At 32.9% G+C, this 23851-nt stretch overlaps 1 protein-coding gene across 1 annotated transcript in view; it reads right to left on the reverse strand.

Annotated features, from left to right (window-relative positions):
* Positions 1 to 3156: 3156 nt before the first annotated feature.
* The window catches only part of LOC132715971 (uncharacterized), a 124020-nt gene continuing 103325 nt past the window's right edge, over positions 3157 to 23851 (reverse strand). Inside the window, exons 71-85 of the mRNA XM_060699087.1 lie at positions 22039 to 22191; positions 19315 to 19421; positions 18841 to 18887; positions 18250 to 18386; positions 17937 to 18048; positions 15088 to 15290; positions 14031 to 14148; positions 13176 to 13330; positions 11376 to 11469; positions 9102 to 9271; positions 6738 to 6888; positions 5526 to 5677; positions 4983 to 5109; positions 3603 to 3781; positions 3157 to 3185 (exon numbers count right to left, since the gene is read on the reverse strand). Coding sequence (XP_060555070.1) covers positions 3157 to 3185; positions 3603 to 3781; positions 4983 to 5109; positions 5526 to 5677; positions 6738 to 6888; positions 9102 to 9271; positions 11376 to 11469; positions 13176 to 13330; positions 14031 to 14148; positions 15088 to 15290; positions 17937 to 18048; positions 18250 to 18386; positions 18841 to 18887; positions 19315 to 19421; positions 22039 to 22191 — 1934 coding nt within the window. The remainder of the gene's footprint in view (positions 3186 to 3602; positions 3782 to 4982; positions 5110 to 5525; positions 5678 to 6737; positions 6889 to 9101; positions 9272 to 11375; positions 11470 to 13175; positions 13331 to 14030; positions 14149 to 15087; positions 15291 to 17936; positions 18049 to 18249; positions 18387 to 18840; positions 18888 to 19314; positions 19422 to 22038; positions 22192 to 23851) is intronic.

The following is a 23851-nucleotide window of genomic DNA, read 5'->3' on the forward strand; positions in this document are numbered from 1 at the left end:
TTACTCCGAAACACATTTTCTTTACTCGGTCGTCATTATGGGCTTTCCTGGCATGCATCTATTTTTAAGGAAAACATTGTGTCATTACTCAAAAATATGAATACATTTTCTCAAAAATTATATTATATTGAATCGTATTCTTAAAAGAAATGCTCTGAATGCTTTCTTTTTATAATGGAAAATACTTATAATACCCTTTTTTTGTTGCCAATTTTTGGCCCCGTAATAAGAATAAATTTAGGTTTAAGACCATTCTGAGACCCAAATAAAAGAAATTTAAAAATTTAAAAAAGTTTTGGGGCCCAAAGCCCGACCCCCCCCAAAAGATTTTTTCTAATTTTTTTCCCCCAAATGGGGTGGCCCTCCCCGGTCAATTAATTTCAGAAGATAGCCTCAAAAAGGGCCCTTTTTTCATTTCTGTTCTTAAACCTTTAAAGGGGCCCCTTTCAAATGTCAAATTTTAAGTATCAAAAAGCTCAGGGTTTTTTTAATGGAACTGATTTGGGGGTAAACTGGGATAAGAAAAACAAAAAAATTTCCAGATACCCATGCCTGGGAAAACCCTGATTTAAAAAATAAAAAAATTGGGTTGGGGATTAAAAAAAAACATTTTTAAAAAATAAAAAAAAAAAAATTTCCCTTTTAATTATTTAATTTTAACTGTCCCAAATTTCAAAGCAAGACAATGTCCATAAAAAAAAGTTCAAAGGACTTAAAATTTTAAAAGCATAAACCCTCTACAAAAAAATTTTTACAAACACTTTTTAGTTAAGGGGGGTTGTCTAGTTTTGCCCCTTTTTTATTGTTCTAAATTAAAAAAGGCCTGTTTCACATGTTGGGCATTCCCTCAACAAAAAAAGTTTTAAACCCTTTCCGGAGGGTAGGGAATCTTTCCCTGAATAACAAAACTGTCCCCAAACCACTGAAAAACATATGGGATTAGAAATCTTAAATTTAAAACTTAAAACCAAAATTTCCCTATTTTTAAAACAAAAACAGAAAATGTAAAAAAATGTATAAAAAAAAAATGAAAAAACAAGATAACCCTTTATAATATAAGTAATATAAATAAAAACCGGGAAAAATTAAAAAATTTGGTTTTAAAAACAAAAACATTAAAAATTTTAAGGAAAAGGGAAAATTTACATTTTAAAAAAACGGCAAAAAAATTTTTTTTTTTAAAAAAAACGAAACTTTTAACAAAAAAATTAAAAAAATTTGGGGGAAATTAAAATTGGAGTTTAATCAATTTTCTTTTTAGGGAATCCCAAAATTAAAAAATTTTTAAGGGAAAATTTGGGTTTCTTTATTATTTTTTTGCTTTTTCCCCTCTACCCCTTTAGGTGACCATTTTTCCCTGGGAAAATAAAGAGTGGATGGGGAAAGAAATTTTATTATTTTTATTAATTATATAAGTTCCTAAAACTAAAAGGGCCCCACAAATTGTTTCTCCCCTTTCTTCAATCCTTTACAAAGAAATTTTTTTAATGCAGAAATTTAAAGCAAAATTTAAAAAAGCCCCCCAAATAGTTGGTGACCAAATATTTAAACCCAGAAAATATAATTTTGGTATACATGGGATTTCTATAAAAAAAAATTTTTTAAAGGGGCATCATCGTTTTTTTTTTAAAATTGGGGTTTTATGTCGGGGTTTTAAAATCTACATATAAATCCAAAATGGGAAATTTTTCCCCCTTTGGTAGAGGAAGACCCGTCCCCGGGTGGGCCCCCAAAAATGGATTATTTCAGGGTTCAACAGGGCCCCCAAAGTAGAACAACTAAAGTTCCCATTAAGCTACCAAGAGAGCTTCCTCACATGAAAGAATCTGAAGTCCCTTGCAGGATTTGAACAAGAGCAAGTGTTTTGAAGACAATGACAATAACCTGAAAGAATCTGAAGTCCCTTGCAGGATTTGAAAACAAGAGCAAGTGTGTTTTGAAAGACAATGACAATATAACGCTGAAAGAATCTCTGAAGTCCCTTGCAGGATTTGAACAAGAGCAAGTGTTTTGAAGACAATGACAATAACCTGAAAGAATCTGAAGTCCCTTGCAGGATTTGAACAAGAGCAAGTGTTTTGAAGACAATGACATAAACCTGAAAGAATCTGAAGTCCCTTGCAGGATTTGAACAAGAGGGCAAGTGTTTTTTGAAGAAATGACATAAACCTGAAAGAATCTGAAAAGTCCCTTGCAGGATTGAACAAGAGCAAGTGTTTTGAAGACAATGACAATAACCTGAAAGAATCTGAAGTCCCTTGCAGGATTTGAAACAAGAGCAAGTGTTTTGAAGACAATGACATAAACCTGAAAGAATCTGAAGTCTTTGCAGGATTTGAACAAGAGCAAAGTGTTTTGAAGAAACAATGACATAAACCTGAAAGAATCTGAAGTCCCTTGCAGGATTTTTGAAATGAGAGCACGCAAAGTGTTTTGAAGACAATGAAACATAAACCATTTGGCCATAGACGTCCCTCATGGGGTAATACAAAGATGTTATAAACAAATAAAGTACCTTACCGACAAACGAGAGTCTGCTCACTGAATGCCGTCCCCCCTGGCAAGAAGCATGTGGGCCCCTTCTCTGCATCCTCCATATTGGGGGTTACAATTTTTTAACTTTAAAAAGGTTAATCAAAAATGCAACTTCACTTGTATCACACCCGGTCCCAAATGTTGGTTTAGATCATTTTTGGGGGAGGTAAGATTTTAAATTATAAAATGGGGGACGCGTCAAAGACAAAAACCAACATTTAAAAGCGTTTGCCCAAAACCAGCTAGGAAACCGACCCGCCTTTTAAATCCTCTGCGTCTGAAACAGGGGTCCAGTTGTTTTGGGGGGTTTTTGCCCGGGAACCCCAATACAAGTAGAGGGAAAATTTTATAGGGGTTTGAAAACCCTGGGGTCCAAAAACCAGCCTTATTTTCAGAACCCGCGCCCGGGTGCCAAAAGGCTGGTCTGGATCCATGCTGGTTTTGAAACCCCCTTTTTGTTTTGGGTTTTTTTCGTGATTTCGGCTCATATATAAAAATACATATTGATCAAAAATTTTATTTTGAAAATTTGATTTAATTTTTACATTTTTGGTCTCCTTTTTTTAAAAAAATTTTAAAACAAACATGTTTTGACTTCACATGTAGAAGATATAATATGCTTTAAATCCTAGACGCTATAAGTGGACACACTATGAATACAATTATAGTGTCATTAAAAAAACCAAAACTGGCAGGTTTTTAAAAAGGACCAGCTTTTCTTGACTTGTAATGAGGAATGCAGATTTCTTATACATAGCTTGTATGCTCTTTTATTTAAATGAAACATATTCAGTAAGAATTTAAAAGATTACAACAAATTTCTGCAATAGAAATATTTTACTCAAATATGAGCATAGTGTGAAAACATGATCAAAGACATTAATATACCAAGTTGTGCAGTAATTTCAAAAAACTCTGCAAAGTATTTATATTCAAGTATAAATGATAATGACATCTTTTTGCATGTGAAGAAGAATATTGGAAGTGATTAGAAATCTTCATAAAAAAACAATATTTTCTTTTTAATTATATACTTCCACAAAAATTAATGCCAAAGAGGTACATACCATAACAGTCTGGGAAGGTCTTTGGTTCGTTATCATCATACTTGCACTCCAATTGCCTCATTGCAACAGAAGTTGCAGCTATGATATGTTTGAGGGCGGACACTGTACCGTCACTGTCACATGTAGCATCAACTTTTCCAGTTACAGCAGATAAACAGCTTCCTCCAACAGATACCAATCTGTCAAAAATACATTGTTAAATTATTTTTTGTTTTGTTTTTCTTTATTGGGTTTTATGTCCCAACAACACAGTATAGGTCATATGATAATTTTCCAGCTTTATTGGGTTAAGGAGGACCTTAGGTGACTCTCCATGTATTTTTTCAGGCACAAACAGTCACCCAAGTAGAACCATTCCATTCACAAAGCTAGCTGGAAAGCTTTCTCAAATGAAAGAATCCAAAGACTCTTGCGTTGCTAGAACCTACAGTGGTAAGAGGCAAGTAGTTTGAAGAAAACTTCCAAACAACTCCGCCATGGACACCCTTTTGTTAGAGTTAAAAGTATATCATATCAATGATTGACTTTATTTTTTTGTAACATAAGTCCTTACCATAATGGCACTGAAAGTGATTAGCCTTTGCCACCAGCATAAAGCAGTCTGACCAGACTCTATAATATTGGTATTTCAATTCCTATACTTTGAAAATTAAAATCCCCTAAATTTCTAATGGGATGTTCTGGCAAAATCAAAGCAGGGCATATATTTTTTACATACTCGAGTTAAGTGTTAAAATATCACCCTTCAGGCATAAAGATTCTCAGCAATAAGTTGAAAGTTCTCAAAATCAATTCTATCTAATTATAATACTTGGCTCATGACAGCTTTAAAAGTACTGTAATTATTTTCATTTACATCAAATTTTGATATATTGGCAGAGATTTTGTTTCAGTGAATTTTGTTTAAAAGATTTATTTTGCCAAATTCTTTTATATTCTAGCACTCTATTTGTATAACATTCATATTGCTATATACCAGTCATCTTGGGATACCCACGGTTGATTAACATGTACTAAAAGTATTATAATTATGGCTATTATCACAAAATTATAATACTTTTAGTATTTCATACATGGACATATAGATTACACAACTTCTAATATCATTGACTATGCTGTTTGTATAAAACTTTTACAGTATGAAATTTAAGTTACAGAAACTTGCAAATTTCTTTTACTAAATTTTAGCGTATCTTTTTTTCAGGGTATTTATTGCACCAAAAAATAGCAAAAACTTATAAACTTGTAATATATGGTAAAAAAAAATATTGAAAATTGACAAAGTTAATTTTCCCTGTCTTTATTCATAAATGTCTTTGTCCATTTTTTATGTCCACAGAAATGTATCCTTTTGGAGAAACATCAGATACTTAAACTTACTTGCATTGCTGTTCTTGAGTTAATTTGGAAAGGTCTGGTAAAAGATGTTCTACACATTCTTTGCTACCGTTCATCCTCGAGAGAAGTGGGATCTCACATGACATCATGCCGTCTGCTTCCATATTCTCTGTCAAATCACAATCATAAAAAATAACTAACCAATTTTCATTCATTTACCTTTAGCTTAATCATTTTGTCATATATATTACAGAAAATGTAAAGAAAAGAATTGAGAATACTTTAAAACTTATCTTTATAAATAATCATCTAAGCAAAAAGGCCCTCCCTTAGCAAAATGCTTTCATGAAGTAAAATAATCTTTCCCATATATCAATTATCAAATAATGACTTGGAAATGTATCTTTGTAAATTCATGGAAAGTTTAAATATTACTGACAAGTATACACTTACAAATTCTACTGATGATCATTTTCCAATCTAAGTATAGACCCCCCCCCCCCCAAAATAATTATCAGTTACAAAAATGATAACAAAACAGCCTTAGACTATTTTAAGAAATTTATAAAAGGGCTTTCAACTTACCAATGCATGGGTCTAGCTGTTCTTTTGAAAGTGTCAGGGGGAAAGATTTGTCTTTTATTCCACCAGCGGTGGTCATTAACTGGTTAATGGTGCAGACAAAGGTCTCATTTTTCATATTCTTCTCAATGCAGGAAATTTGTTGATACAAAAACCTGAAATAAATATGATGCAGTATTTATATTGTACACAAATGCCAGGAGTTCTACAGGAACTTTTAATTCAGTTTATTCCCATTTTGTGTTCCAGTTTTTTAGCTTTATAGGACGAGGAAATTTACCTTGGTTGCCCCGTCTTCACAAATCAAGAATAAACAAGGACACAAATAAGCTACCTGGATATTTCCTCACATTGAATGAATCACAATAGGATGATTTCACATAGAAAAAAACAGAATCTCTAAAGAAAGCCCAACATGGCAAAAATTGAAAATGTTACAGGTTCGGTTTGATTGAGTCTGCCCATGGACTGTAATGGTTATCACAAGCTACAGTCTATGCCCCCTTATAAGAACTGATTGAAGGCAAAGAAGTAATTTTACGGGGGAAAATAGGTCTAAATAAAGTCATTCAAGAAAGTTTCTTAAATCAACAATCTGGCTGAAACCGTCTTAGTAAATCACTCTATGTTATTGTATTATCGATAGACAAAAAGATATATACGCCTCTGAAACAATTATAATGAGTATAATACTACTTTTCAGTAAAAAAACAATCACAAATTTGTTTTAATCACTGTATTTCACTATGACACAGCATTCAAGAAATTGATTTTTTTATCATATTTTTAAAAGTGTTTTGTTTTGATTTACACAAATGGAATTAAACCATATATTGTATAAATAATCATGGATAGTGTAGTTTGTGGATCTAAGTGATTGGAATATCAGCATAAGAAATGTGATACTGTTTTACAATAAGCAATCTTTCAGAAATATAAAAACCATGATCAATTCAAAGGCTAAGTGTTAAAGATCTTATTCTCAATAAAAAAAAAGAACTAAAAAATTAAACTACATAGACAGATTGAATGATTCAAGTCATACATACACTGTATGTGCATCAGGGACTGATGTACTCTATGAGTATTTAATCAAGCGCACACTTATCCTCAAAACAATCATGATAAAAACTGTTTAAGATCTTATTCTAAAACAAAAATTAACACATAAGGTAAAACTATTTATACACATGGAATAATTCAAGTTATACATACGTGCATCGGGCACTGGTATCCTCTATACGTGTTAAATCAAGCTTACAATCATCGTCAAAACAATCATGATAGAAATGCTTCATCGCCAAAGAACTGCTACATAAAGTCTCTCTACTTTCCAATTCACTTTTTATGGCATTCATGGCTTCATCTGAGAATAAAACAATCAACATGTCAATATCTGAACACAGCCAATACAAACGAGCCGTGCCATGACAAAACCAACATAGTGGGTTTGCGACCAGCATGGATCCAGACCAGCCTGCACATCTGCGCAGTCTGACCTGGATCCATGCTGTTTGCTATCAGTTTCTCTACTTGTTATAGGGATCGTAAGCGAACAGCATGGATCCTGATCAGACCGCACGGATGCCCAGGCTGGTCTGGATCCATGCTGGTCGCAAACCCATTATGTTGGTTTTGTCGTGACGCGGCTCAAACTTAAAGCACCAGTAACCTTGCCCACCTTTTAGGTATCTACCAACCATATATGAGGGACTTCAGTCAAGAAAAAAAATTGCTAGGAAAAACATAAGATTTATCCAAACCTACTTGAGTAGGTAAACCATACAGGGAACTTTATACAGAGTGATAAAAAGGGATGTAATTGGAGAAAAATTAATGCCTATTTAATATCAAGATCATGTCCTTGTATGCCTAAGTTAGTGAGTAATTCAGTATGAAACAATTGGTACAGATAAATCTTGATACCATACCAGGTTTATACAGTGTTCAATCTAGAGCGCGCCATTGCGCCATTGACCCCCTGAAAAGGCCGCCGGCGCAAAACAAAATCAACTGTGGGCCCGACGGGCGCACTCATAGAAAATGCCCTAAATGACATTAGAATGCTTTCTTAAACCTGATTTAGTCACATAAAAGAAGTTTCTTGTGAATAATATAATAATACTGAATTCAACAACTGAAGTTTGTAATTGAAAAAACAAAGCATGTTGGTAAGATAGTTTACCGCACTCGGTAACATCCATTTAAAACCTTTATCGCTACGCTCTCCTCGGTGCGTCTGTAAATACTATGTAGACTTGGTTCTTCGTACCGTAACTATTACTATACCTTTTGAGTCACAGTTTTTTTTTAAGAAACAAATTGTCACAGATAATCCAATACGGTGCGTGTAGTTATAAGTTTTTTCACGGTCAAAACAAATAAATATGTATAACTTTCAAAGGAAAAAAATATATTATATATTTGTGAAAAGTGCGAGTTAATTATAGAGAATGTGCATAAATTATTACGAAACGCCTTCATCCAATTAAAAAAGTCTTAAAAGATGGAGCAATCAAACACAGATTGGCTAGGGAGCTGTCTGACAATTAAAGTAAAATTAACTTTGATTGGTCTTTGGCTGGTCGGCGCTAAAACATTGTGCATATCATTAATCATACAGACATCTTAAGCGTGAACGTAAGAACTGCTGCCCTGACTAAAGATCAAAAAGGTACCGGTATGTCAATATTCATTGTCCTTAGCACCTGTTGACACTTTGTTTTTCGCTTGGGATATATTGAGAAGGTAATGTTTTTTTAGCGACTATTTGTGAGAGTTTATATTCTTCATAAACAAAGCTGATTTCAAAATATTGAATTTCCCCTTTTATCGATCGGCCGCTGATTTTAAAAAACTGAACATTAATTATCAAATACGCCCTGGGTAACATTAAAATAAGATTCATATTTTTTTTGACATTATGTCATCGCATTTCTCTTTACCTAATCAGGTTCTTAAAATTGAGGCCTGTATCAACGCTAATGTCATATTTTTTTAGTTTGAGTTGTTTTGGAATTTTGCAAAACAGTTTTTTGGTCTAAATATGGTACGTGAACAAGTAACTTTAAAGATACAATACCTTATTTGAATTTGATGTTCATTTTAAGTGTGGGCCCCCTTTTTTCTCAAATGACCCCCTTTCGAAAAGTTTATGGGCCCGAAGGGCCCCCTGGGAATTTGTTCTAGATTGAACACTGTTTATATATATTTTTTTTTTCGAAATGATAGAAATGGAAATATCTTGTGGAAAATGGAAGGAACAGTGATGTAACTTGCCAAGATCATGTTCTTTGTGTGTAGAATGGGCAACTGGTACAAATTATACCTTAACTGTCTCTTTTTCAAACAAAAACAAAAAAACTGGGGAAAAATGGCAGCATAAGTTATGAACTTGCCAAGATCACAGAATTTGTAGTGGGGAAAAAAAAATGCCCAAATTAAGAAGCCCGCGGTAAAAATGAACTTGAATGTTTAAGGGGGGGGGGGGTTTCACTCAAATAAAAAAAATTTTATGGAAAGGGCAGCATTTTATTTTATATGCCCCGAGGATGAAAATTCAACAAAAACAATTCTAACCTGAAAAACATGTTGTTATATCCTCTCCCTGACGAATAAGTCCAAGATGATACCTATCACTTTTAACAATATTAATAATGTCCTCCTCTGAGCAATCATTTTTATCTCTCAATGAATATATACGCACACATGCCATAAAACCAGTAAACATCTCTTTTACTGTCTCATTACTGAAAAAGAAAATTAAAATAAAGGGTAAAACTGCACATAAAAAAAAACTATAAATTTTTGTATGCTCAAACAATTGCAAGGTTAATTTAGTCATTAAAATTAACATTGGTTTTAAAAAGTGCCAAACACAAAATATTGACTGACTTTACTAAGCATATACTACTGTACACCAAATAATCATTAAATTCCAGTGAGTACTCAAAAAAGTCACTAAAAAATTTTTTACCCCACATTTAAAAATTTGATTTTACTACTTTCTTTTTTCAATAATAAGGATAACTGTATTTCCCCAAATTAACCCTCATGCAATCAACCAAATAAACCAGCCCCCTAACAAAAAACCCCCTTAAGTAATCAAAAAAATGAAAAACCATTTCCTTAAAAGAAAGTCTTTAAATTTTTAGTCAAATAAATGCTTAAATCTGTGAAAAAATCCTCAACTGAAAATGTCAAAAAGGGCAAAACTTGACCTCCCTGCAATTCCCTTTTTAGTCAAACAATGTATAAACTTTTCCCTTACCTCAAACCCTATGTTTTTTTAAATCAATAAACCCTTTTGTGGTTTAGCAAAAATCCCCTCTTTAATAAAAACCAATCTATTAAACTTTTGTTTCCCCCCAAAAATTTCCCCTCATGAAATTACCCCAAAAACCCCTCTTTTAAATAAAAAATGCTAAAAAACCCTCATTTAATCAAAAATGCAAAAATTTTTTTCCCCCACAAAGTCCCACATTTAAAACCAAGGGGAAAAAACCCCACTTAACCCCTTAAATTTTTTAAATTGCCCCAAATGTTTAATAATTTCTTTTCCAAAATTCTCATTTAGCTAAGCATGGTCAAAACTTTGATGCCCTACTAAACCCCAAAATAAAAACCATTGCTATAAAAAGTTATTTTTTACTAAAAATGCCTAATATATTCAAACCAAGGTCTTTCTTAGACTGACAATAACCACAAATCCTTCTTTATTAAAGCTAAACCCATTTTTACCCACAAACCGGTATTTTCAAAAAAAGTAAATTTTGACTTACAACAAATCTTTTTCTGTAAAATCTGCTGGGGTCAGTATTTTTTAAAATAGGTTTATTTATAGATTTGGTGGGGAAATTGCTAATAGCGAAAACTACATGTTGGTGAAGAAGCAGGGCGCTTTTTGGTTGATCATTTTTTTTTGTTTGGGGGGTTGGTTTGATAAAAATTTTTTACAATTTATATCTTTTTTTTTTTCCAATAGTTATTATTTAAATGCTTTTGGATTGTTGTTTTATCAATTTTATTGAAAAAAATTTTTATTTATTAAAAAAAGGGGAAAAATTTTTTAAAGAAACAAAATTAGTTTACACCTCATTTTATTGGTAACGTATGGTTTAACCAAGAAAAGTAAAAATTTTTAAACTCGGGAGAAAAAAAAGGGCAAAATAAATCGATAACTTTATGTGACAACTTTTAATTGCAAATAGTTTTTATATCTTTTCGGCAGAAAAAAGTTTCGAGGGTTCGTATCGTAAAATGGCTTTCCATTTACAGTATCAAGTGATTGTCCCAAGCACACCCTTGCGACTTAGCGCGGAAAAATTTTAATTATAGCCTAACCTCGGCGCGTATTACCTTTTCATATTTTATTGTAATAAATATTACAAACTGTGTCTTTCGGGGTTTTTTATCAATATATAACCAATAATGAGGTTAATATGAATAATTAATCATATCTCAAATTTTGACTATGATTTACAATGAAATTCTACTTTAAGTGTATTAAAAAAAGGTTTTTAATTTCCTGTAAATTTATTTTGTGGATTATGCTTCAAAGCAGTCATTGACCGTGAATTTTCTTTTCATATTTTGTTTCCTGTGAAAATCATTTTTCTCATCTGAAGGCATGCAACTTTAATATGGTGATAACAGTTAATTACATTCCATGAAAATGTTTAAAGATATAAAATATCCTTTGACATGTTTGATTCATTTTTACATACACCTTTAATTCAGCAATCATAAAGTCTTTCACAAAAAGTAGTATGCAATCGTACCTATATTACATACGAATGTATGTAATATTTTTCTTGTTTATATGAAAAACCAATATTATAATTTGTTACTCACCTACAAACCCCGTCGTGTATGTAAGGTCTTGGTTTGCACTGGGACCAAGAAAGTTCCCTTAGTCTTGAAAATGTGCAAAATGTCTTTTCTGCGTCTAAAATGGAAATCAATTAAATTTTCTTCACTTTAGAATAATATACACTAGAAATTAAAGTGTATAAAGCTATATCTCTGCTAATTTCTTTCCTTTTTTCTTTCTTTTTGAAAGTTGGAAAATACTTTAAAATAAATTTATGAATGACATGTTTTTGAATATTTCCTTTGGTGTAGATAGCACTTACAAATAATTGATAAATGGCTAGAACCTTTCTTAAAATAGCTGGCAAATATTTTGTTCTGAGAGATTTTATGCTGTTGATGTACAATATTTATGTTTCTAATAACAAATACATTCTACATTGTATGAATCTTCAATAATAATTATCATGGCAACAACGGAACAGAAGAAAACATGCAAGGATACAATGTCAAATACACAAAAGCACCCTAAGTTATGTCAAGTTCATAAAATCATCCTAAGGTTTAGGAACAAAGTACAGCATTAATTGCCAGTTGGCTTTTTTCTAATTTTCGAAATGCATTTATACCTATGAGATATAACAATGGTGGAGGTATGAGGTACAATAATGACTGAGATATGAGGTACAGTAATGATGGAGGTATGAGGTACAAAAATGGTAAAGATATGATGTACAATAATGATTGAGGTATAAGGTACAATAATGATAGAGGTATGAGGTACAATAATGATAGAGGTATGAGGTACAAATAATGGCTGAAGTATGAGGTACAATAATGGTTGAAGTATGATGTACAATATTGATGAGAGGTATGAGGCACAATAATTGTGGAGGAATGAGGCACAATAATGGTGAAAGTATGAGGTACAATAATGATGGAGGTATGAGGTATAATAATGGCGGGATATGAGGTACAATAATGAAGGAGGTATAAGGTACAATAATGAAGTAGGTATGAGGTACAATAATGATGGAAGTATGAGGTACAATAATGGTGGAGGTATGAGGCACAATAATGATGGAGGTATGAGGTACAATAATGATGGAGGTATTATGTACAATAATGGTTGAAGTATGAGGTACAATATTGATGAGAGGTATGAGGCACAAATTTAATTGTGGAGGTATGAGGCATAATAATGGTGGAGGTATGAGGTCAAATAATGATTGGAGGTATGAGGTATAATAATGGCGGGATATGAGGTACAATAATGATGGAGGTATAAGGTACAATAATGGTGGAGGTATGAGGTACAATAATGGTGGGGGTATGAGGTTCAATAATGATGGAGGTATGAGGTACAATAATGATGGAGGTATGAGGTACAATAATGATGGAGGTATTATGTACAATAATGGTTGAAGTATGAGGTACAATATTGATGAGAGGTATGAGGCACAATAATTGTGGAGGTATGAGGCATAATAATGGTGGAGGTATGAGGTACAATAATGATGGAGGTATGAGGTACAATAATGACGGGATATGAGGTACAATTATGATGGAGGTATGAGGTACAATAATGGTTGAAGTATGAGGGACAATATTGATGGGAGGTATGAGGAACAATAATGGTGGAGGTATGAGGCACAATAATGGTGGGGATATGAGGTACAATCATGACTGAGGTATGAGGTACAATACTGATGAGAGTTATGAGATACAATAATGATTGATGTATGAGGTACAATAATGTTGGGTGTATGAGGTACAATAATGGTGGGAATATGAGGTACAATAATGATGGAGTTATGAAGTACAAACAAACAAAGAACAAACCTCTACATTTTTCATCAAAGCTTGACATAGCAAATGAATAAGGTGGAAGTGCAAGCAATCTGATCAACTGCTCCCTTATTTCATGGTCTCCACACCACTGGGCTCCTCTAGCCCGTACGTTTACCACCACACAGGAAGAGAACTTATCAAAAACACTAAAGAAAAATATCAAAAATAGGATGAAATGCACATAATTATTCTCTTCTACAGTATTTGAATAATGCTTGTTTGGTATTCAAAGAGTTAGAAAATAAGTTATCCTAAACATCATAATTAAAGAAATCTTTATACATATACAATTGATAGATCCCTTCTCTGACCTTCTATTTGCATAATAAAATATTAAACCATAAACATTGACAATTGCATGCTTTTGTGAACAAATAGGTTGTGGTGAAATTCTTATTTAAATGCACTTATCTGATAATTTGAATTAGACAGTCTACGTATAAACTAGTTAAGTTATAATCAATACTGGGGCATTAGCAAGAATAAATACAGTAAAGACTAGCTCCTTTATTTTAATTTACCAGAAAACTTATTTACTCTTTTATTCGAAAACTGTACCCATTAACAGCTTATTCATTAGTCTTGTTTCAAATAGTTCAAAACTTACAACTACTTTAAAATATCAAACTTTCAAATTTGTATACAAGTTGAATAATGTTGACATAAATAACATCAAATCTTCTAAAATCATATAAATTCCTTATTTACAATTTTCATTCTACTTGTATATCTACATGTAACTGCAGGATATGCCTTCAAAGCAGCATGCCTACAGATTCATGCTTATTTTCATGAAAACTTTGAAAATGTATATTAAAATTAATATAAGGAGTTGAAAGACTGTACCTGCAGAAGTCAACACCTAATGGTTCATCAGCATTTACTGATAGCAGATGATCTTTACATTTCTCCATATCAGTCATTATCATGTCTCTATCATAACAAGGATTAACATCAGCTGAAACTAAAATACAAAACCATTGGTCTTGCTATTCAGAACGTCAAGAGAAATGAGCCGCGTCACGACAAAACCAACATAATGGGTTTGCGACCAGCATGGATCCAGACCAGCCTGCGCATCTGCGCAGTTTGATCAGGATCCACGCTGTTCGCATACCAACTCTATAACAAGTAGAGAAACGGATGCGCAGGCTGGTCTGGATCCATGCTGGTCGCAAACCCATTATGTTGGTTTTGTCGTGACGCAGCTGAATATCTGTTAAACTTTTGACCTTATTCAATTAAGTTTGTTTTTGTTTAGTTTTTATGCCGATGTTAACACATTTTTTTTGGTCATAGCTGAACAGTCAGTTTACAAAACAGATTTTCCAGGATAACTTAACCAGTAATTACCAATGTCTCCACAAATGAGAATGGCATTGCCCTCATATACATTTTGGACAGTCCATGACTTTATTCCTTTCTGTAAGTAGACTATACTTTTACTGAGCTGTGACTATACTTTGAGTAAATAAAACATGATGTGAGCTTGTTAAAATGGTCTTGTTGTACTTGTTGTGCCAAGACCACATGAACAGATAATTCTTTTTTAATGGTCGTGACTTTTCTACCTTCTTTCCTTCATGCATTCACGTGGGAAGTTAAGTAAAATCTTCTACATCTTTTATCAAATTTTTAGGCTATCACCATGACAATGTGGAAGATGATCAGACAACAAATATAGACCTTGATTAGACTTTACAATAATGCACACTGACCTGTCTAGGACTTGTTGAAAAATGAAGCAGTGTAGATTAAAGCATGAAATGATCTAAACATAACATTTTTTAATTTGTCAAAAACTACTTTTTTTAATGTACGAAATTATGATCTAGCTAAATTTATGTTTTGGTGATAACTTTATAGAAAACATCAGTAACTATCAAAAGTTTAGGCTACCTACTTGAACATTGATTTCTATCATATTTTTCCAGCATGATAACTATTCTTGAAATGCTGCCAGTTTCAAAATCATGTGATCTTATTCTCTTTAAAATGGATTCCTTTTCATTCATGATTTTGTTCTGCACATCTTCTGCACTACATCCAGTGACATCCTGATTGCGACATTTGTTAGCAGCACAGGAAGTCAGGTAACCTACAGTACTGAAATAATATAGTCAAATAAATGTGACTACATGATAGCATGTCTGACTATACAATACAAAATATCTGACTACATAAGAGAAAAAATGTGGTAAAAGTATCTGGCGACATAGAAATAGTCAAGTCAAAATATCTGACTACATAGAGAAAAAAATTTTAATGTACAGTCAAAATATCTGACTACAAAATAAAATATCTGACTACATAGTAAAATATCTCACTACATAGAAATAGTCAAGTCTAAATAGCTGACTACATAGTTAAATATCTGACTACATAGTAAAATATCAGACTACATAGAAATGGTCAAGTCAAAATATCTGACTACAAAATAAAATATCTGACTACATAGTAAAATATCTCACTACATAGAAATAGTCAAGTCTAAATAGCTGACTACATAGTAAAATATCTGACTACATAGAAATGGTCAAGTCAAAATATCTGACTACATAGTAAAATATCTGACTGCATAGTAAAATATCTGACTACATAGAATTTAGAAATAGCCAAGTCAAAATATCTGAATACATAGTAAAATATCTGACAACATATAAATAGTCAAGTCAAAATATTTGACTACAAAGTAAAATATCTAACTAAATAATTATAGAGAATGTATAGTGATTAGAGAAATTTTAAAAAGTTCGGTACATGTACATTTTACATATTTTATATAGCATATCATGTGACTACATAGAGATAAAGTGCAGTTAAAATACTTGATTATGTAGTTTATTAATACATTTTTTCATGGCCAATGTACATATTTAACTAGATGAACTTTCTTACACCAGTCTTCAAGATATAAAAAAAATCATCAGTGAATGGAGGCCGGCAAGTAGTAATAGTACGGTGACAAGTGGTGCTGAATTGGAAAACACCTTCTCACCTTAAACAAGAGGGCCATGATGGCCCTGAGGTCGCTCACCTGTATATAGGCCCCCAGAGCTGGGCCAGTTTAAACCCCAGGGCTTTTATTTGAACAAACTTGGAAGACACCCATAAGAAGATGTTTCATGATGTTAAGTTTTTACTACACACATATAATGAAAAACAATGATCTGCCCCCCCCCCCCCCCCAGGCAGGGCCAATTTTAACCCAAGGGCTTATTTGAACAAACTTGATGGACACCCATAAGAAGATGCTTCATGCAAAACATCTAAGCTCTAGCTCATTGGGTTTTTTAAAAGAAGATTTTTAAGTTTTTACTAATACACATATAGTTAAAAACAATGACCCCCTGGGGCGGGGCAGTTTTGACCCCGGGGCTTTTATTTGAACAAACTTTGTAGACACTTACTAGAACATGTTTCATGCTTAATATCTAAACTCTAGCTATTTGGGTTTTTTCAGAGAAGAATTTTAAGTTTTTGCTATACACATATAAGGAAAATCAATGACCCCCGGGGCAGGGCCAATTTTGACCCCAGGGCTTTTATCTGAACAAACTTTGTATACACTCACTAGAAGATGTTTCATGCTTAATATCTAAACTCTAGCTATTTAGGTTTTTTCAAAGAAGATTTTTTAAGTTTTTACTATACACATATAGTTAAAAGCAATGACACCCCTGGGGCGGGGCCAGTTTTGACCCCGGGGCTTTTATTTGAACAAACATTGTAGACACTTACTAGAACATGTTTCATGCCAAATATCTAAACTCTAGCTATTTAGGTTTTTTCAAAGAAGATTTTTTAAGTTTTTGCTATACACATATATAAGGAAAATCAATGACCCATGACCCATAAGAAGATGTTTCATGCTAAACATCTAAGCTGTAGCTCATTGGGTTTTTAAAAGAAGATTTTTAAGTTTTTACTATACACATATACTTAAAAACAATGACACCCCTGGGGCGGGGCCAATTTTGACCCAAGGGTTTTTATTTGAACAAACTTGGTAGACACCCATTAGAACATTTTTCATGCTAAATATCTTAGCTCTAGCTCTTTAGTTCTTTAAAAGAAGATTTTTTAAAGTTTTTACTATATGCATATAAGGAAAATCAATGACCCCCTGGGGAGGGGCCAATTTTGACCCCAGGGCTTTTATTTCAACAAACTTGGTAGACACTCATTAAAACATGTTTCATGCTAAATATCTTAGCTCTAGCTCTTTTGGTTCTTTAAAAGAAGATTTTTGAAGTTTTTACGAAATGCATATAGGGAAAATCAATGACCCCCTGGGGCGGGGCGAATTTTGACCCCAGGGCTTTTATTTGAACAAACTTTGTAGACACTCACTAGAAGATGTTTCATGCCAAATATCTAAGCTCTAGCTCTTTGGGTCTTTTAAAAGAAGATATTTAAAGTTTTTTTTCTTTCGGTTGCCATGGCAACCAGAGTTCTGCATGGAATTAAATTCTTTGAACAATTTTTAAAGGTGACCACCATAGGAACATTCCTGTGAAGTTTGGATGAAATTGGCTTAGTGGTTTATGAGGAGATGTCATTTAAAGTAAAAGTTTACGGACGGACGATGGACGGACGGACGGACGAAAAGCAATCACAAAATCTCACCCTGTCACTTTGTGACAGGTGAGCTAAAAAATTGATAAAGAAAAGTGGGCAAAAGTGCCCATCCTTGCAAATATTTCTGTAAAGAATAAAACCATCCATAAAACCACCTATCACTTTTTTTACCTGCACACTTCAAAGTCCTGGTATCCTAGTCTATTGTCAGTATACTGGTCATCAATACATTTCAATATGTTGTCTACCACTAACAAGTTCTTTGGGCAATGATCTTTCGCTTCTAAAATTATAAAGTAAGTAAAGGTTATATAATAAAAATATTTAACCATTTCCAGCTCCAGGGGTGGGTAAAATTTAACAAACATTTAATTTAACATTTAAAATGGGAAAACATTTAGGGCACTCTCTTGACAAAGCAAAGACTTTATATCATAATCATCTGCAAAAAAATCCCAATTTAAAGTGGAAAAAAACAACTTACCATATTCCTGCGAAACAAAAGTGATGGCACTCAGGGAAATAAAATTGATGCCTTTAAGTTGCTCTTCTAACACTGATCTTGGGTTCTCAAAAGCATGTACACTATAAACCAAGTTCATTTTGTTTTCTCTGTTTGGCCTACAAAACAAATAAAATCCACATTATAACCTGAAACCACTGCTGTAGAATGTATGCCTGCTTCTACCAAGTAAAATTTATATCATGGAGTTATCTTCCTTTGAAATTAGAATATAGTCATATGCTGACTTCTATTCTATCTATTTATAGACACTGTAGTACAGACTGCAAGTTTATAAAACAGGCCAAATTTCTAAGCAGTACGATTGAGGAAAACCTAAGGTGCCTCTCCATATATATAATTTCATCTGCAAACAGATAAATGAGAAGAACCGCCCACAGTCCATCAATATACATGTACATTAGCGTGACTAGGTGGCTTTAATTTCTACTGGTGCAATTAACCAATCATTATTGATTTTTAAGGGCAGATAAGAGTAACATAACATTCTGTTTTTAATATTCTATTGCAAGCATAAATATTTGATAACATGTTTGTAATCTGTGTACATACCTTAAATCCTGTAAATCATGGTCAAAATCTTCTAACAAACTGCCAAGCTAAAAACAAACAAACAAAAGATATTAAATAAAATGCAAGTTAACAATAAAGCAAAATGCTTTTTTGCTTAAAGTTTTACATTTTTTCAAAAATTTTCTGAAAAGAAGTCAATGAATTCCTGACAATTTCAGCTTCAACACGCATTCATTTTTTTCTTTCAAACATAAAATATGTTGCCCTTAGCTAGTTCTTGACTAATGCTATAGACATAAGTTTAGACATAAAACTGACAAGTAAAAATGCACTAAATATAGATTTTTTATTTAGACTATATTTCTTTATTATCTTTTTTTTATTATCTTTTTCACATTGTTCTAAGTGCCCCAGTTGATCTATGTAAGATCTTCAAATTTTTATGTAATCTCAATGGAATTCCTTTAAATCAACAAGCCTAAATTCAGTTAAAATCTAAGTAAATAGTTTTACCATTGTACTGTATTTCCCTATTGAATTTTGTTGTGCCTCTTTGTCATTTGTCATTTCCTCTGTCCATGTTACATCTTTCAATGTTAACTCTACCGTATACTCTGCAGCTGTAAAACAATCATGTTATGCATACAGTATGATACAAACACCTGGTGGTGTTGTTAGTTTTCACTCCCGATCACGACAGTAAGCCACACTGAATTCACCAGAGCATAGTTCAACCACCACATCGTTCCTGGGCAGGCTATCAAGCAGTTTACCAGTACTAGTTGCCTTCACTTTAGCAAGGAACTGAAACTTCTGTACATGACAGAGCAAAAGTACTGTGCGAATGACCGTTGAGGATTTCATGATCAATCTCAACAAATGTGACCTGCTAACTCCGGGAATCGAACCTGGGTCGTTTATATATTCTAAGGTCCAGTGTCTTTCAAATGCATATATACCATCCAAGGACTATCAATATCAAATGGATATCCATTGTCATTTACACATTTTGAGATCCTTTATGCATTCCAAGTTCCTTTTATACATTTTCCTTTTATACATTCAAAGGTCCCTTAAGGCCTCAACAGACGGTAGGATTTAGTTGTACAGCACTAATTAGAGATATGATGTACAATTTTCAAAGCTATACAACACTTGCATTCAGACGGTAATTCTACACTGTAAGAATCATCTGAGGTTTCCCCTAAAAAGGATCCCTTTTCATTGATCCTTTACATACTTTACTCACTAAATACTTTTTTCGCCATGAGGAATGATTGAAACACCTCCATTTAAAAATTATTTTTTTTTTTAATGAGACTCGAACATGGCACCCTCGGAATACAGTACTGTGGCTCTACTTACTAAGCTATCTGGCCGCCTACAAACTACCTCCCCTCCCCTAATTAGAGAACAATTCAATACCGTGACATAATCATTTTCGGAATAATTTGGGATTCGAACATAACACAACTTTTGGGTCTCCTGAAGAGTTTTTCAACAATCATTTTTACCCAATCTTACTACTAATGTTTACCTTTTAGCCCTAAATTGTTCTGGAATTTCATTCATTTCACCCATTATCAGGAGATAATTTGGTTATCTGTTACTTGTCATTGTGAGAGGTCTGTAAAAATCTGTACAACAAGATTTTCAAAATAGAACATGTCCTATCCCTTAAATCTAGACTTAAGGTTTCCGAAATCAAGAAATAGTAGCCTTCACACATTAAGATTTGTCTGTACAGCTTAGTTTTAATTGGTGTTGTACTTCAAAATCCTACCGTCTGTTGAGGCCTTTAAACATTCTTGGGTCTTTTTTTTTCACTCAATGATCCTTTACACAATCAAACGTCCAATATACATTCAAAGGTCCTTCATACATTCATAGAATCTTCATACATTCAAAGGTTCTTCATACATTCAAAGGTCCTTTATACATTCAAAGGTCATTCATACATTCAAAGGTCCTTTATACCTTCAAAGGTCCTTTATACATTCAAAGGTCCTTTATACATTCAAAGGTCCTTCATACATTCAAAGGTCCTTTATACATTCAAAGGTCCTTCATACATTCAAAGATCATTCATATATTCAAAGGTCCTTTATACATTCAAAGGTCCTTCAAACATTCAAAGGTCCTTTATACATTCAAAGGTCATTCATACATTCAAAGGTCCTTATACATTCAAAGGTCCTTCATACATTCAAATGTCCTTTATACATTCAAAGGTTCTTCATACATTCAAAGGTCATTCATACATTCAAAGGTCCTTCATACATTCAAAGGTCCAAAGGTCATTCATACATTCAAAGGTCCTTTATACATTCAAAGGTCCTTCATACATTCAAAGGTCTTTCATACATTCAAAGGTCCTTTATACATTCAAAGGTCCTTCATACATTCAAAGGTCCTTTATACATTCAAAGGTCCTTCATACATTCAAAGGTCCTTTTTACATTCAAAGGTTCTTCATACATTCAAAGGTCATTCATTCATTTAAAGGTCCTTCATACATTCAAAGGTCATTTATACATTCAAAGGTCCTTTATACATTCAAAAGGACCTTCATACATTCAAAGGTCCTTTATACATTCAAAGGTTCTTCATACATTCAAAGGTTCTTCATGCATTCAAAGGTCCTTCATACATTCAAAGGTCATTCATACATTGAAAGGTCCTTCATACATTCAAGGGTCCTTTATACATTCAAAGGTTCTTTATACATTCAAAGGTCCTTTATACATTCAAAGATCCTTTATTCATTCAAAAGTCATTCATACATTCAAAGGTCCTTCATACATTTAAAGGTCCTTAATACATTCAAAGGTTCTTCATACATTCAAAGGTCCTTCATACATTCAAAGGTCCTTAATACATTCAAAGGTTCTTCATACATTCAAAGGTTCTTTATACTTTCAAAGGTCCTTTATACATTCAAAGGTCCTTCATACTTTCAAAGGCCCTTTATTCATTCAAAGGTCCTTCATACATTCAAATGTCCTTCATACATTCAAAGGTCCTTTATAAATTAAAAGGCACAAAGAGTAATATGTCAGTTAAATGACAGTGTGTACTCTTTTATAATCCAAGTTAAAAATAACAGACAGTTGTGTCCAAATACTTATGAACATAGTTTTAATAATGCTAATGTTTTATCTTACCCATAAATGTTTATATCATCTGGAATATTTTATTTTCTCACGTTTTCTTTTAAGTATTAAAAAATCAACAAACCTTCAGTGACAGGATCAACACAGAAGTACGCAGATCCATCTTTGCAACATTTTTGATTACTGTTACACTCACTATCTTCGGAACATTGGTCCAGGAAGTCAGAACATACTTTATCGTAAGACTCTACAGCAGGACAAGTGCCAGGATGTGAACCTATTTTTTTATGAAAACATAAAATTATATAACATATACACAACATTCATGTCCATATTTTTTTTTTTTTAAATTAAGAAATGTGTCTTGCTTTAGAACTATTCATTAATTATGAGAGAAAATGGTAAGTGCCCATATACATTGTACACAGTATTTTAATGATTTCAAGTTCCATACCAGATCACAACGCACATTATTGTCACCCTGTAATATGTGTGATATCAATGAAAATGAACCTTTCAATACCTTCCATGATTGTGGTGAGTTAATATGCAAAGCCATAACTAGAAATTTTGCAGGTTCACAAAGGGTAATAATTCAATGACCAATCCTGCAACAGTTATAGGTCAGTGTCCCTGACAATCAAAAGAATACAATTTGTACACTGCTTTTATATTATATATATCTGCACACTTTTGTTTGTTTGTTTGTTTGTTTGATTCATTTTACGCCTTTTTCCAACAGTATTTCAGTCATATAGGCGGGTAGTTTCCTAACCATTGTTCCTGGAGAGTTACACCAGTACTAAACTACCTTCCTCTGCGCTAAACTACCAAAGCATCTCCCAGGGATCGAACCCACGCCAGAGAGGTAACTGGATTAGAAGTCATCGACTCTAACCCCTCGACCACGGAGGCGGTATCTGCACACTTTTAACATCGCTTTTCATTGGATGGATAATCATGGCATTCATATATGTGTAGTTTTATATACACAGCTCTACTTTCAATTTATTAAGATAAAGATATCTCTTTTTTTTCTAAATAAGGAAGTTTGCAGTATTATTAATTTGTTAAAAAGATTCTTCACAGGTTATATGACCATATAATAACAGTTTTTGGTAATATAACACTTGTCAAGTGGCTCTGGTTATTATATGCAAACCATTTATATAGGGTCAAAAAAAAAACATGCCAAAACTCTGTAAAACAAATAATATTAATATACATGTATATACATATGTTTATGTTTTTATCCTCACTTGCAACCAGCAAGTCATCAGCTGTTGACAATTCTTGCATTGGATATTAGAAACCAACTTGGGATCTCAAAATTAAAAAAAAAATATATGAAATGATATTTAATACTACAGTCGGCATCGTACTTGCGTCCACCTTTATTGAGCGACTTTTTTATTAAGCGGCCGCATAAAATCCCTCCCGATGATTTTTACTATATAAGTTAATTCCATTAAACGACGATTTTATATCGCGGCCAGCGGCCACTAAATGTCGGCCCAAATGTACAAAATTCAGTGTATTAAAGTATCTATAAACGGCCGTGACAAACAAATCGTCACTACGGACATTCTCACCTGTGTAATTAGCGAGTAGGTTTTTGAACAAAACAAATATTTTTCATGGTCATTGGTCCTTAAAGTATGTATTAAACGGCCGTCAATTAGACCGTCACAAAATAATTGTCGTTTAAAAACGAATTGATAACAATTGCAATCGTTTTCAAAATTGAAAGAAAAGAAATAGTTTTCCAATAGTAATATTTAGTTGTGACATATTTTTGTCAGAGCAATAACTTATCACAACACCGCATTGGCACATTTTTGTCATGTGCACAAAGTGACCTCCCTTCCAGAAAAATCAAATCGAAAATGACGTCGAAAACGAGCGAAAAAAATGACAGACAACTAATTATACCGGGA

The sequence above is a fragment of the Ruditapes philippinarum genome, unplaced genomic scaffold (assembly GCF_026571515.1).
Source record: "Ruditapes philippinarum isolate M1 unplaced genomic scaffold, ASM2657151v2 ctg163_1_1_1_1, whole genome shotgun sequence".
Classification (NCBI taxonomy): Eukaryota; Metazoa; Mollusca; class Bivalvia; order Venerida; family Veneridae; genus Ruditapes; species Ruditapes philippinarum.